The sequence below is a fragment of the Podarcis melisellensis genome, assembly GCF_964234715.1.
Source record: "Podarcis melisellensis genome assembly, chromosome: 11".
In the NCBI taxonomy this organism is placed as follows: domain Eukaryota; kingdom Metazoa; phylum Chordata; class Lepidosauria; order Squamata; family Lacertidae; genus Podarcis; species Podarcis melisellensis.
Genome location: NC_138543.1, coordinates 36,282,285 through 36,298,595, shown reverse-complemented (window position 1 = coordinate 36,298,595; position 16,311 = coordinate 36,282,285). Strand labels below are relative to the sequence as shown.

The window sequence follows — 16,311 nt, the reverse complement described above, 5'->3', positions numbered from 1 at the left end:
GCCAATGTGGTGTATTCCTGATATTTTGGATAACAACCCCCATAATTCCTGACCATTGCACATGCTGGCTGGGGCTGATGGAAACTGGAGTCCACAACTTCTGAGGGGCACGACATTGGCTACCCCTGTTTTATTAACTAAACATGCTTTACTGTTATGTGCTAATGAGGCTAATGGGTTTGCACTTCTTTAAATAATGCAAGTGGGAATTGCAAGAAAAGGTTGCACTGTGTAAGCCTCACTCTTTCTGTTCAGGATCCCAGCCAGCCATGATGGTTCATTCACTGTGAGAAGTGAAGCTACAGGGAACAAGGCAGAGGGCCTTCTCAGTAGTGGCACCTGCCCTGTCGAATGCCTTCCCATCAGATGTCAAACAGATAAACAACTAGTTGACTTTTAGAAGACCTCTGAAGGGAGGCTTTTTATTGTTTGTGTCTTATTGTGTTTTTTATATTTTGTTGGGAGCCACCCAGAGAGGCTGGAGCAACCCAGTCTGATGGGCAGCATATAAATAATAAAATTGTTGTTGTTGTTGTTGTTGTTGTTCCCCCATTCTACTATTGGAGGTTTTAGTAGTGTATGGGCAAAACAATATTATCAAATAACTTTTCACCTGTCTTAAACGCATCCCTCCCCTGCCCCCCAATAACTCTACAGTCTTATCTCTTGCCATACATCATTTCCAAAGCCAAATAAATGGTCCCTGGATTGATATTAATTTTACTATGGAGATTAGCCCTTATAAAAAAGATCTCAAACTACACGCAGCTTCAATGTAATCCTCTTGGCAAAGGAAGCAGAAATACCAGGACAAGTTCAAAACTCATTGGCCTAGCAGGACTTCACTATGGTCTAAATTTAGCTCAGCCTACCAAAGAGACGCCTAGGATCGTTTTCATTAACATTTCATCTAACATTGAAATTAAATCAGCTAAACAGGAACACTCACAAATATTGGCATTTTAACAGAATGCATCTGGAGTTTTAAAATGGTTGTGTACAGCAGTGATAAACACCTGCTTTTTAAAAAACCAGCTACATAGATGCTATTGCAGGAAAGACAGAATTGAATAATGCCATATTTATTAGTATTTAAATGATGAATGAGAAAATGCATGCAAATATTTCAAACACTTTCAGCTGCATTACCAAGCACACAATTTCCTCCTTAATATCTGGCGAGGAAATGGCTGCATGCCTTCAGCGGAGCTTGGAAGTATTAAAAAGCATTCAAACGTGCCGTTCCTAATACTCACTATAACGCACCAAAACTACATTTCATATACCTTTTATTGATTTCTTCTGATGACTATGGGAGGAAAAGGAACGTGGGATAGAACGGATTAATGCATGTCACAAAATTATACTGGACATCAAATCCACAAGATCCCATTCACGGACATATGCCCCACCTCTGATATTGTACCAGTTCAAATATGCACAGCTTTCCTAACCTCATATGCATTTTGCAGAATCCTGCCCTCCAGAGGTGCAACACCACAGTGATATGCCTAATACCTGCATTTGAGACTTTCCAAGCTTCAATAACTTTATAACATGAAGAAGAAGAAGAAGAAGAAGAGGAGTTTGAACTTAATATCCCACCTTTCACTCCCCTTAAGGAGTCTCAAAGTGGCTAACAATCTCCTTTCCCTTCCTCCCCCACAACAAACACTCTGTGAGGTGAGTGAGGCTGAGAGACATCAGAGAAGTGTGACTTGCCCAAGGTCACCCAGCAGCTGCATGTGGGGGAGCGGGGAAGCGCACCATGGACCCCTCAACCGTATTGCATTTCAGATTACTTCCAGTTGTACAAATTAATTAGCAATGGTATAGTTTCAGAGATGTGGGGGTTCTTCTTCTCCAATGTGCCAGATGTATAGCACATGGGAGGGGAATATTTATCATCCCAGAAGCCACATTCCCTTCTGGACAACACATACACAGTGGTACCTCTGTTTTTGAACGTAATCCGTTCCAGAAGACCATTCGAGTTCTGAAATGTTCAAAAACCAAAACTCAATAGCCAACAGCTAGGCCTTAGGATCTCGCACTCAGCGGAAGCCGCGTTTCCTGTTCGACTTCTGAGGCGTGTTCAAAAACCAAAGCATTTACTTCTGGGTTTATGGCGTTCAAGTTCCAAAACGTTCATCAACAAAGACGTTCAAAAACTGAGGTACCACTGTACCAGTGGCAGGTGGGGCAGGAAATGTAAAGGTTGCCTTGGTACAATAGGCTACTTTCACTTTCTACACACAATCTCACAATATTATAATCTAATTACTTATATTGCTCATCGCTCAAATCCTGCCTGTGAGTTCATCATTCTATAGCATTTCTTTAAATAGTCTGAAAACGGCATCCATTCTTCCATAAAATACTCAGCATCAGATTCTCTTAATTTTGCTGTTAATTTTGACTGCTCTACATAGTCCATTATCTAACTTATCCATGAAAAAAGTGCTTTCTTGTGCAGGAGTGTGGTCCTTGTGACTTGTGCAGGAGTGTGGTCCTTGAAGCTGGCACCCCAGTTTTAGTCCACTTTCTATTGGAGGTTATGGCATCGTTCAGAAAGTCTACTGCAGGCATAGGCAAACCCGGCCCTCCAGATGTTTTGGGACTACAACTCCCATGATTCCTAGCTAGCAGAACCAATGGTCAGGGATGATGGGAATTGTGGTCCCAAAACATCTGGAGGGCCAATTTTGCCTATGCCTGGTCTACTGTGCTAAATATTCATATTGATTTTGAATTGTATGGAATTCTATTCTTTAATTCTATGGTATAAAAACTGTGATGCGATAAAAGAAATAAAAGAAGACACAAAAATATAATTAAAGATCACCCAGCATCTAGCACATGATGACTGCTACAACGGGCAGAAAAACCATTTAAGCGGTCTGCTGAGACCCCCAACCATTTTCAAGAGGTCCATGGGGGGGAAAGCACTGAACTAGGGTCACTACCTTAGAGCTCAACAGCACAATCCCATTTTTGCGATTCTCTTCCTCAGTGAGCCTTACTAAAGTGGTAAGTGCACAGAATTGGAACCTGACAGTGGGTTCCTATGTGCATTTACTCAGGAGTAGGTTCTGCTGTGTTCCATAGGGCTTACTCTTAGGTAGGGATTGCAGCCTAAGCCTCTATAGTCTTATATAGGTAAGTGTGTATATAGGTTTGCAATTTCTATCCCAGTTATGTGATGGGTCTATGAGTATTTGCATGTAGATTTCGAAAAAATGGACATAGACTATATTCCTTTGTTATGTAGGTAGGAATATAGCCTGTGTATATATATTTTTTCAGCACAATGCACAATTTTTATCAGCATTAAGTGTAATTTTATACTCACACTTAGGAAAACAAAATCATCCATTTCTTCAGTTTCCTTTAAGATCGTCTCCAACGTGTCCTTTGCTGTATCAATGTATTCTTGAAAATTAACCATCTGTTCATAAAGATAGTCCATTTTTGCATTCTTTACTTCCTCAAAGCTCTGCTGCTTTCTGTCATGGTCCCCTATCACAGTCTTGATGATGCTTTCATTTTGCTCATCCAAAAGCTGCTCCTTTTCCTTACAGTTTTCCTAGAGGTTAAAAAAAAATTCCAGATGTTGGAAAAAAATAAAATTCATTGGTGAATTTTTCTCCTGTGCACTGGAGATTTCAGGGCCACTTCTCCCTGCTTAGATTGTTCAGTGGTGACTAGCAACAGCTTTCCATGGGGTTCACAAAGAGGGTCTCTTTTAGTTCAGCCCAGAGACTATAGACGGTTGAAAGGGAAATCACACAGTGATGTCAGGTGATTGACAAGTGAGTAGGTCTCGGGGACTGGGCAGGACTGGGAAGATCTGTGTCTGAGACCAGGGAGAGCCTGCTGCCAGTCAATGTAGAACTAATGGTCTGATTCAGAAAAGTTCAACTAATGGTCTGAGAAAGAAAGAAAGAAAGAAAGAAAGAAAGAAAGAAAGAAAGAAAGAAAGAAAGAAAGAAAGAAAGAAAGAAAGAAAGAAAGAAAGAAAGAAAGAAAGAAAGAAAAGGAGGTGGCAAAGTGAGAGAGTAAAGGGGAGGGAGAGAGGAGAGGAAGGGCATGACAGAATCAGAAAAGTGTGAGGTTAAAAAAAGGGAGAGACAAAGGATGGCCCACTCACTTTCAGTTCCTGCCCTGCCCACTGCTGTCATGTAGCTCTCAACAGATTATAACTGAGGGAACAAAAGGCTTGGCAGGAGAGAGAAAAACCACCCACCCTTGGGCTAAAAGATTGATGGTTGACTTGAACCCTTCAGTAGTTTTATCTATTTATTTGAAAACTGCTTAATACTTTAAAAATCTCTAAGCGATATATAACATAAAAAAATAAGCAATATCACAAATACGAATACAGAATCTAAAAACAGTAGTATAAAGCCACAGAAATGCAAAGGAAACCAGAAATTCAGAGGATTCAATGAAATAATTTGAAGTTTGACAACCAGCTTCCGAAAGGCAGAAGAATGGAATGTTTCATACAAAGCTGGAATGAGTTTTGTGTCCATGTGTCTTTGTATGCTGTTAAAAGTCACCTCTTCTGTAGAAAGAAAATGTTGTGTTCATATCATGGCCCATCCAGTTGAATGATTGTTTTTTAAAAAATTCTCAACAAATATAAAATCTCATCAAATAAATTCTCAACAAATGAGAAGGAAGGCAGATGCCACACACTTACCTCAAGAGAATTAAACAGAGCCTCAATCTCACTGACAAACCCCTCAATCTTCATAGATCTTTCTTGCAAAACATCTAGGAATCCATCCAATTGGCTCTGAAATATTAAAGTTTCACAACCATCTAAATAAAGTGGTCAGGAAGTTGCGAGATGGTGCTATTATATTTTACATAAAAACTAGACCAAAACAAAATGTTTAATCTCAGAATGCATCCTATGGCTCAGTGCTTCATTGATATACTGCAAGGATCAGGCCCATAGTCCTGGTAGCATCCCACTGACAATAATTTCCCAAATCCCCACCTCTGGGGATCATTGTCCCCAGAGGGGTCTCGGGGACACTTGATGAAGTTGTACCAGAACAAAAACCACACTGCAGGATAAGGAAAATTATACAAATGAGTGTGATGATTTTAAGCCAGGCAATAAGTATCACAAAAGATTAAATAAATTGGAAGGCACTATGGGGGTTTCTTCATTTTTCCTTTCTTTATGCAGCTTGAAAGTTTTCATAGATTTAAGCAGTAAACTGATTAATCCACTAAAACTTTAGTTGATGAATTAATTGTCATTAGAGGGGTGAGACTGACAGGCAGACTTTAAAAAAACACACACCTGCCTTGGCTTTGGGTATTACTTAGATAGGGAATGGAAAACAAACTATTAAAGATGCCATCTCCTTCTAGCAACATGAGATTGTTAATTCAATGATGAAGCCATATCCTTCAAAAGGCACTCAGGCTGAAGTGTGGGCAATACACAGTTTTTAATAAATGGAATCAATTAAGCAAGCATTTAAGAACATAAGGTGAGACCTGCTAGATCGGTTCAAAGGCCCACCCAGAAGCACCCTTTTCTTACCACATGCCCATGGGAAGCCCAAACATGGAACCTCAGCCACAACAGCACTCTTCCCACTTGCATACCTGCCAAGTGTCCCAGAAAAAACGGGACATCCTATTTTCTCATGCAAGGCCATCAGTGATCTTGCACTGAAAAAAAACTCCCAGTTTTTCGGGGCTGTATTTTTGGGTGTGGGGCAAGAGCGAGGTGCAGGTCACATGACTTGCCAAAGGTGCACATCCTGGAAGACACCTATCCAGTTTGGGATCTCCAAAAGTTGGACAGTATGCATTTGTGATTCCCAGCAGCTTGTGTTCAGAAGCATACTGATCTAAATAAAAAGGCTTTCTTATTACAAACTAAGGAAAGGATCCCCCAAAGGCCTTTGCCTGCCTTCAAACCAGTAAAATAATCTTCATTAAATGATATCTAAGTGACTGATTTTATTTTTTTGATCTGCTTTCTTTCCTGTGCTTCTGAAGCTGTTTCTCAAAAGCTGCCCAGGATGTGGTTCTTGAGATAATAGAGACAGCACTCATGAGTTATAACTGTCTGCCATGCAGGAGCCTCCTTGACCTTCCTTTGGTGCACTTGGCCATCTGTGCAAAAGCAGTTTGTGTTTTTATAAACACTCTTGACTTTAATCAGATTCCTCTATATGCCTAAAAAGGAAGGTTAAAGGAAGACTGTAAATTAGCATCACCTATGAATTATAAAAGCAGGGACGCGGGTGGCGCTGTGGGTTAAACCACAGAGCCTAGGATTTGCCGATCAGAAGGTCGGCGGTTCGAATCCCCGCGACGGGGTGAGCTCCCATTGCTCGGTCCCTGCTCCTGCCAACCTAGCAGTTTGAAAGCACATCAAAGTGCAAGTAGATAAATAGGTACTGCTCCAGCGGGAACGTAAACGGCGTTTCCGTGTGCTCCTCTGGTTCACCAGAAGCGGCTTAGTCATGCTGGCCACATGACCCGGAAGCTGTACGCTGGCTCCCTCGGCCAATAAAGCGAGATGAGTGCTGCAACCCCAGAGTCGGTCACGACTGGACCTAAAGGTCAGGGGTCCCTTTACCTTTTATGAATTATAAAATGCACAGCAAACTATACTGTGTGCATAAATAGGGAGAAATCATTATTCACTTCCAAGGTGAATGTGTTTTTGTGGGGAGAGAAATGTTTAATCCCGTGCTCCCCCCAATAGCCACCATCAATAGCTTATTGTACTGAGCATATTGCATAGCTGATGAAAGCTGAAGCAGTGAGAGTTCTGTTGTCTGAGCACCAAAGAACTCAGTAACATGTGGGTAGTGGAAATGAAACACACTGGTCAAGGATTGAAAGCCATCTTTTTCCTGGTGAAGCAGATCACATGAAGGCTAGATTTCATTCCTGGCTCCCTCTCCAAGTTACAGAGCCAGGGGGTGATGTCATGGGACATGCTCAAGTCCTTTGACTTTGAAGAAACCACTCTAGGGAATGAAATGGAGGCATGTGACTTCTTTGATATTCTTAGCAACTGCTTATCTTTCACAGTTGTAGTATGATTCTCTATATACTGAGAAGGAAGCACTATTAAAAATCAATGGGAATTTGGCTATGTACATCAATGGATTTCACCCTTTAAAAAAACAAAAAAAGCAAAAACTCTTCACTGGAGTCATGAAAGGGCATGTTAGAAATCTTGCCAGGCAAGCCATTCTTTTTTCAGCCTCTATCCCTCCTCTGTAAAATGTACATCCTAATGCTAGCCTGCCTACATTATTCTCTTGAAAGCCCCCTCAGTTTCAAAGGTGATTTTCCATAGGGCCCTGCTGCTGAATCAGTGCTGGTGCAAAGACACCCTTGAGTAATTGTGCTGTTATTTGGATCCTAATCAATGGCTTTTTAAATAGGGATACCCACGATCTGGTTAATCTGAGGAGGCATCACATTGAAGTCTGTACAGTATATTAGAGAAAGCCAACCAGTTACCTAGATTCAAGAGGACCAACAAGGAATCAAAGTGCTTATTTAGAACTAGGCAGAACCACCATACCATTAGGCAGAATAAGAAAGACACCTTAGGCAACTCGTGCTGGGGTGGAGTGGCGTTAGCAGCCTCACACACTTTCCCCTGCACCCACTAACCTGCACTGTAGATAAGTACAATAGAGGATGCTGCCCAATCAGCAGTGCTAAAGGAAGACTCAATGTCCCATCTGGCTGGATTATGGATGTAGAATGGTGGGGAGGGAAGTGCCATCTTTTCCTTCAGCTCAGGCAGGAAAACGTCTTGGACCAGTTCTGCAAATAGGACTTTAAAATTCCAAACTAAGGGCCAAAGCAGATCAATGCAGGAAAGCCATCATTGGATCACCCAACTAATTTTGACTAATTTTGGTCAGAGTGGAGGTCCTGGCACAAGGGATTTTTTTTAGTATTTGCATTCTTTCCAGCCAGAAAAAAAGAGGTGACCACTCCCACACAAGGGGCTAAGAATATAGTTTAATTGTGAAAGCACTTTCATTAATGCTGTTGTGCCTGGTGTGTTTCCAAGCAGAATTGCTCTTTCTCAGAGACAACTGTGAGACAAATTAAACACGATGGGTGATACCCAATTTTGGTCATAATCAAAGTAGATCCATTGAAAATCAATGGCCTTAATCTTAGCCTGTTTATGACTAACATTGGGTGCCACCAAATATATTCTGCCTACATTAGGTCACTAACCTTTATTGGCTTGTCTGATCCTGCAGTCTATCTTATCTAGTCCAGTGAAGCATCCCCAGTTAGGCATCAGTTTCAATGAGAACACAGGGCTGTAATTCCAAAAATGTTAATTGCTTACCTTTAATTCAGTCACAGCTGTATCCAAGTTTGTCACAGTGTGGTCTTTATGCGCCCCAGAAAGCTTGTCCTCAGCAGAGATGGGACATTTACACTGGCGGCAATAACTATCTAACAGTTCATGATCTGATTCTTTCTGTAGGACTTCAGTTTCTGGAACATTTCTTGGTAGCTTGTCGAGACCCATCAACTGAAATTCTTCTTCCTTAGCATACGTATTTGCCTCTCTTTCATTCACAAATTCATAACTATCACTAATGTGGTCTAAGGATTTTCTGTCATCAAACAGCAGCTCTTCATGAACCACTTCTGATGATGTTTCTTCCTCAAAGACATCATCTCGGCTAACCATTTCGTAGTCCATGAGCTCAGCTAGATCTTCATCAATGTCACTGGACTCTTCCTCTTTAATTGAATATAATGGATAGGTATCAAAATCATGTGACAACAGAGAGTAGTCCAGTTCCCCAAAAGGCTTGTCAGATATTGCTTCAGGTGGTGGTTGGTATGCTGCTTCTCTGTTGGACTCAGTTAGATCACCCACAATATTTTCTCCGACTCTTTTTTCAGATGTTTGTCCCTCAGTGTCCCTACAGAGAGTATGTTTATGGTCTAAAGGTTGTGTATCCTGTGCTGTTAACTGGTCTTCTGCTTGTCCCTCACTTTGCCAGGGAGGGCTAACATGGTGGAATGCTGCATGAGATTGTGTGCTTTCTTCAACAGGTTTTGGGACAACCACATGAGCGTCTGTTATTTCAGATTGCTGGTTTTGGCCAACTGCAACTTCCTCTGATTCATCTTGCACAGATGTTGCATTTTCAAAGACACTTGCTGCATAATCAAGTATTGGACAAGACTCCTCATCGCTCGTTTCTTCTGGTAATGCTTGGCCTGTTTCTTCAGGCAAGGATTCTTCTGCACTTCTTTGACTGCTGTCGTCATTACTTGCACCTGAACCAAAGAGCCCACTTCCAAAAGGAACTGCATGTGTGTGCTGGCAAGTTTCAACTTTTATGTCACCCATGATCTCAACTGGCCTAACTATCAATGCATCATTCAACCCCTCCAAAATTCCTTTTGGAGACAAGTCCTCTGTTTCCACATGTGTTTCAGCTAGAACGTAAACAGGCTGAGACTCCTTGTCATCTAATTCATATTTATCTTTTGAAACTCTTGCTTGATTTAAGGCTTTTACAGTCCTAGGCTCATCTTTTAGAACCTGTTCCTTCTGGGATTCTTCCAAATTTGGACCATCAGCTTTAGAAACATCCCTTTCAAAGCCCAAGGATTCCTCTTCTCTTCTCTGACTGAGTTCCTCATTACTTGCTCCTGAACCATAGAGCCCACTTCCAAAAAGAATTTCATTTGTGGGCTGACCATTTCCAACTTTTATGTCGCTCATGATCTCAGCTGGTCTATCTACCAATGCGTCATCCAGCCGTTCCACCATTCCCCTTGGTGACGAGACCTCTGTGTCAGCATGTGCTTCAGTTAGAATGTGAAGAGACTGAGGCTTCTTTTCACTTGGTTCATCTGCACATTTTGAAACTCTTTGTGGGGTTAAAGCTTGTTCATTAATAGCTTTATCTTTTAGAACTTGTTTCTTCTGGGACTCTTCCAAAGTTGGAGTGTCATCTTTAGAAACATCCTTTTCAAAGCACATTCCAGTACCATCATCTCGAGTAGGGCCTCTGGTGTGAGCGGATAAGTCAGTATTCTCAGTCTCTTCATTTGATGGATATTTATGGCTATCTTCCTTAGGTTTTTCCACAGCTTCTTCATAAAGATCTTTATATAAAAATGCCAAAGTAGGTGGCACCTCAAGCAGCTCAGGACTGACTGTAGTGGCAGGCAAAGAAATTAATGGAGATTGGGATAGCACATCTTTTTGTCTGTTAGATAGGGGTTCACCCGCTAAGTTAAGCTTATCCTCTGTGTTTTCACCCTTTTCACTAATAGCATCAATTATTTCACCTTTGATTAATATTTTTGAAGGGTCTTCATGACTAGCTGTTGTGTTTTCTTTCTCGGCCATTCTATTGAAGCCTTCATCCAAGTCTCTTTCTAGTGAAGAAAACTCTAAAATATTTTTTGTGCCTGCAGCTGGAAGTGTTGCCGAATTTTCTACGGTAACTTCAAATTGCCCCTGTACTTCCTTAAAAGACGGTTCGTTTCCTGTCTGGATGAAGCAGGTCTCATCAATGACAGTATGCTTTTCAATGTGATCTATACCGTTATCATTTACACCACCATCTTCATTGCTTTCTTGAACAATAGAAACTTCCTTTTTCTTTTCTACACTTCTACACTTTTCCACACTTTCCTGGACCCCCTTTTCCTTGACAAGTTCATTTGATTTGCTTTCCTTATTTTCATGATTGTCCTCTTCTATGCCTTCTGAGGTTTTTACACTTATTTTGCACCTTGAAAATTCCTGGTCAACAGCCATATCTCCAGCTTCATGGAATGGTTTTCTTTTCTGCACTGCAGCTGTTTCCAGGTATTCTAATCTCTCCGGCATATGCTTCTCTTCTTCTTTATCAGCTGAAGAATTGAGTGGAGCAGCATGAATATTCACTACCTTGTTACCTTCAGGAATCTCTTTTCCTCGATGAAGTTCAACAGCAGGTATGACTTCCTCCCTCAGTTTCTCGTGATCTTTTAATTCCTTTTCAGGCTCTGTCAAAGTTATCTCCGCACTAGGCAAACACTTGATTTCTTCCGTTTTTGAAAAGTCTCCTGCACTAATTTGTATTGTCTTGTTGTCAGTAGTATGTGAGTCTGCAGAAGATACTGAGGAATGCAAGTTGTCTGTTAAAATATCATTTATGGGCTCTGGTATTACAGCATCAGAAGGCTCATTTGGAATTAAATTAGGTAGCGTAGGAGTCTCAGAAATATTTTCCCTTTCATCTCGATAAGTAACATCTGCTTCAGGTTTACTAGCAAACTGTTCCACTTCAAAATGTGTAGTAGGAAGCTCAGTTTCTTCCTTAATAGTTACATTTGTCTCAGGGGGGCTAGTTGAAATGCTTTCTGATCTTTCTATTAACAAATCAGCTTCCTTGAAAGGTGGCTGACTGTCTAGATTCTCTTTTTCTGAGGTCAAAGTAGTATATATTTTCTTTGCCTTAGCAAAGAGAAAGGCTGTAAAAGACAAGGGTTCTTCTGGCATCATGTTAGCTACTTTGGGAGGACGCTTGGTCTCTTGTTCCTCAACTTCTGCAATTAGATCCAGTGAAGCAGAGCTGGATTGATCCAATACAGATGCTGGTGAGACTGATGCTGGTTGTGAAGGAACTTCCTGCTCCTCTGCTTTCTTAGTGAGAAGAGATGGATCTGGTGGTGGCTCTCCTGGGAATTGTGTTTCTGTGGAATAAGATGAGTCCAATTGTTCCAGATCCAGTGATGCAGTTACCAGTGGATGTTGGACTTTATCATTTTGCTGTACTGACAAAGCAGACTCTTTGCGTTCTAACTTGACAGCTTCAGTCCTTGATGCCTGGATTTCTTGCTCCATAACTGCATCCGTCAGCTCTGATAGCTTAGAAACTCCAGAATCCACTTCTGCAGTTTTGTAAAAGTAGCCCTGACCTTCCTGCGATCCTGTCTCACCAGGAAGCTGCGATGAATCTTGAACAGCTGCAGAAGAATAAGGCTGAGCCCTTTCCACCTGGGATTCTTTTACTGACTGCAGTGAATGTAGGTGTTCCAACTCCTGTGATAGGACAGGTGACTTTAGAGGAGCATCTTCCTCCTTTGTCTCTTCAGTGCCCAAAATTGCAATTCCTTGGTTTTCTCTTTCTCCCTTGTGATGCAATATTTCTTCATGTACAGGTGGTACAATGGAAGGTGAATATAGGGGAGCTTCTTGCTTCTGGATCTCTTCAGTAGAATTCAGCAAGGTCAAATCTTCTAGCTCTGGTTGTGCTGCTTTGGGGCAATGCAGCTCAATGTCCTGGCTCCTTGCTTCAGGCTGGGCTGCAACAAGCAAATGAGACTGACCGCCTTGCACATCTGCTCCTCCAGCATCCAGAAGTTTTGACTCTTCCCTCAGAAGTGAATAAGACTGATCTTGGTTCTCTTCTTCAGCAGCAGCAGGATATGATGAAATTACTTCCTTAGAAAGTTGTTCTGAGGATAAAGGTGAGGAAGGAGGGGCTATTTCCTTAACTTCCTCAGAAACAAAATCTTCTGGAATGGAATTTGATTCCTTTGGTGTCATCTTCGTGTCCACAGGTGACACAAGTGGCTCTTGCTTGGCTTCACTAATGAGGAAGGCTGCAAAGGACAGTGACTCATCTGGCGCCATTTTTGGAGTTTCAGGAAAGGTGGTTTGGTTTTCTTCTATCTTGGCTTTATCCTCAAGAACTGAGGAAGAGTAGCTTGGCTGCTCATTTAATGCATTTAATGCCTCATTTAATGCATCAGATAAATAGCTTTGGTTCTCCTGTGTTTCTGAACCAGCAATAGGATATCCCAATTCAGGTGTTGGCGTTAAGAGTGGATAAAATTCAGATTCTTCTCTTTCTGATGAGATGAGGTGTTCATCTTCTGATTCTGGAGACACAAACTTGTGTGACTGAAGGTTTCCTTCCTCTGTGTTCTGAGCTGGGAAAGGTGCCTCTAAATGTTTTTCTGATTCAGATACCATATGTGACACTTTCAGATAGTCTTTTTCCATTTCTGCAGTGACAGCCTGAATAGCCTGGTATGTCACCTCTTTCAATACTGGTTCTGTAGTGTCACATTTCTCTGCTTCAACATCAGTGTATGGTATACTTAAAGAACCAGATTCAAGGGCTGCTGCTGCTGCTGCTGAAACACACTGGTCTTCCTGTGGTTCTGTCATATAAACCGACTGGGATAAATCTTGTCCAGTTGCAGATAAATGAGGCTGGATCTCATTGACCTCCATTTCCTCCACTGACTGCAGTTTACTGACTGATTCCATTGGAAGAACTGTACTTGATAACTGATGAGTCGTTTGTTCAATCTCTGACTCCATCCTCCCTTGTTTTCCTGGCATGAATACAGGATGCAGTGAAGGCTCAGTGATGGATTTGTCAGGATGCTTCACTTTCTTATCTGCATCATCAACAGAATGGAATGCAGTTGCTTCTTCTAACGGAAATGATTCAGAGGAATCCTGTTTAATGCTCTGCATTGTTGATTCACATTCAGCCGAATGTTCTGGTTCAAACTGTGTGGTTGCAAATAAAGGAAACCAACCATCTTGCTGGCCTTCCTCATCCTGGTCCTCAGAACTCAGCTTTGCATCTGCAGGTGGGCATTGCTGGTTTTCTTCTTTTGCTGCTTCTTGGGGTGGAACAGATGCTTTACTTGGAGGTTCTACAGATAAAGGCGAAACCAGCTGAGTTGTTTCCCTATCTATGGCAACATCCGGCTCTCTTGGAATAGACACTGATTCTTCTGCTGGAACTTCTGTGGGAGACAAGGGATGGACTTCTACTTTTGTTACTTCAGCCGTTTGGAAGGTGGCAGTGGGAAGTGATACTTCTGCTGTTTCAGCAGCTGTCTCGGGAGAACAAGGCAGGCTGTCTTTTTTCTCCATTTTCTCTGCTGGGTAGGGTAAAGCAGAGCATCGCTGTTCTGAAAACGGTTTTACAGTTTCTAGTGAAGGCTGCCGAGTCCCCGGCATTTCTACCTTCTCAGCAGATGAAACAGATGACAGTTGCTCTGAAGAGTCAAGTGCTTCAGCAGGAGAGTTTGCACTGACTTCGTTACCTTTGAGATGCAGTGGCTCCAAGAGTTCAAATCCCTGTGTTGCCTTTATAGGTTCAGAGATGACTGGATGTTCGCTTTCTGACTGTGAATATGCTAGAGAGTGTTGCTGGATTTCCTCTCTCTGTGCTTCGGGAATAGGGAGTGAAGACTCCAGCCACTGAGATCCTGGCTGTGCTGTCTGATTTTTAATTTCACTTCTTGAGTGCAGTGCATCTGACGGTTCTGGCTGTAGTGATGCTGTCACAGATACCTGTGTCTCAACAGCTTCCTTTGCCAAATCTGGTTCCAGGTGCTCGTTTTCCCTTTTCTCTGCTTCACCCATGAAGTGTGTGGGCTGTGAAAGTCCAATATATTCCTCTGCAACTTCACAGGAATCGCTCTGAGGCTCCTGTGTTTCTATTCTGCTAGCAGCAGAAGATAAATTGGGTGCGGTTTCAGCTCCCCCAACTTCCCATTCTTTCAACGAATACATCAAATGTGCCGGCTCTGCTTGCAAAAGTGTGGTTGATTGCTCCTGCGCCTCTTCTTTCTTTGAATATTCCGCCTCCAGCTGTTTCTTTTCTTGCTTTTCTCTTTCACTAACTGGAGGAGGTGATTTTGCCTGCTCAGGCACAGGCTCTGCGGGTTCGGGTGAGCAAACAGGGACGTCTTGCTTCCCTGCCTCTTCAGCAGAATGCAACAACTCTGAATCTTTGATCTCAAATTTTGAAGGGATTGTGAAGCCAATATCTGGGTTTCTGATTTCAGTAAAAAGAGAATCTTGGGACTCAGCCTGCTCAGCAGCAATATTATTTGGGTACTGCACATCCTGAGCTGCAGATTCTGATAGCTTAGAGAAAGTTGAGTCATCCTGATTCTCTGCTTCATTAGCAGGCTGGGAAAGGGGTTTGGTAGAAACAAGTGGAGGAGGCTGTATTTCCTCCTCCGCCGCCTCCTCCTCCTCTGTTTCAACAAGGAGGCTGGGCAACTTTTCTGACACAGTAGTTGCGGCATTAGAAAGCTGAGATTGCTTTCCCCTTTTCTCCATTCTGTCATGATGATCTGGTGAAGCAAACCTTGCCTGTTCTGGGGCTGTCATTCGCGTGGCAGGGGAATGTGATTCAGTGTCCAGCTTCTTTGCTTTGTCAGTATACAGCGGTGCAGTTGGTGGTACCATTTTGGAAGCCTTATCTGCAGGTTCAGGCAGAAAAGACCGCCGCACTCGCTCCTCATCTCTGTTACGGGGAGCAGTCTTTGCAAGCATTGCCTGCATACGCTTGAGATTCAGGATTTCCTTCTGGTTATTCTTAATGGTGGCTTGTTGTTCAAGATGCTTTAAAGATGCCTGGAACATGGCTTGCCTGGTGAATTTTTTGGGTGGTTCTCTTGGCTTCCTGATCACAACAACTGTAGGCGGGGGCAAATCTATATTGTTCACCCGCCGGAAAATCTTTTTATTTCTTTCTTCCAATGCTGCAGTGAGTAGCTGAATCTTAGCTCTTACTGTTCCTTCGAGGGGCAGTTCTGCCTTTTTCATGAAAACATTTTCTTTTTCTTCTGGCAATGGATCCACCGCTTCCTGTGTAATTTGTACCAAATAGCTTTTTATCTTTGAAGGTTGCACTTGAAGGGTCCATGACTGTGGATCAGCAGGATCTAATTCTCTTTCCAATGCTTTTGCTTCTGTTGGCCTTCCAGAAAAGCCACGTTTTTCATTGTCTGGGCCCATTTTCTCATTTGGTGACAGGGGCACCTGATATGGTGAGTTCCTTGTTCTTTTCTGTACCATCTTTCCTTCATCCATCAAAGATATAGATTTCCCTGGAGGACCTTCCATGCAGGAGTTTTCCATACTATAAACACCAGATGTAGCACTAGTTTCTGAGGCTTGGGATGTGGAACATCTACTTGAACTTGTCTCCCACGTCTGTGCACTATCTTCACTATGAATGGCATCCATGGCATCTGATTTTACCTCTTCATGCTGGTTAAGGCTTTTTAAACTGCTAAAAAAACAGATTTTAAGAAACTATAACATTATTATTATTATTATTATTATTAAACAGAATCACAGAAGATTAAAATATATCAATTACAAGTGTTTTTTATTATTTTCTATTACAGCACATTATAGCATTGGCTGTAAGTGTGATCTCATGAAAAAGAATTTTCATTTATTCAAGAGTAAAAAACCTACACCCTGCCTACTTTCTA

The 16,311-nt window shown here is 42.1% G+C and overlaps 1 protein-coding gene across 4 annotated transcripts in view; it reads right to left on the bottom strand.

The window, feature by feature from the left end:
- CMYA5 (cardiomyopathy associated 5) overlaps positions 1-16,311 on the bottom strand; it is a 49,533-nt gene that overhangs the window by 26,407 nt on the left and 6,815 nt on the right. Inside the window, exons 2-5 of one of the 4 annotated variants that reach the window (XM_081929308.1) lie at positions 8,372-16,100; positions 4,706-4,801; positions 3,353-3,586; positions 1,287-1,309 (exon numbers count right to left, since the gene is read on the bottom strand). In XM_081929308.1, coding sequence (XP_081785434.1) covers positions 1,287-1,309; positions 3,353-3,586; positions 4,706-4,801; positions 8,372-16,100 — 8,082 coding nt within the window. Of the gene's footprint in view, positions 1-1,286; positions 1,310-3,352; positions 3,587-4,543; positions 4,568-4,705; positions 4,802-8,371; positions 16,104-16,311 lie in introns of those variants that run through there. The other 3 variants (XM_081929307.1, XR_014172653.1, XM_081929309.1) reach the window with 3 other exon arrangements.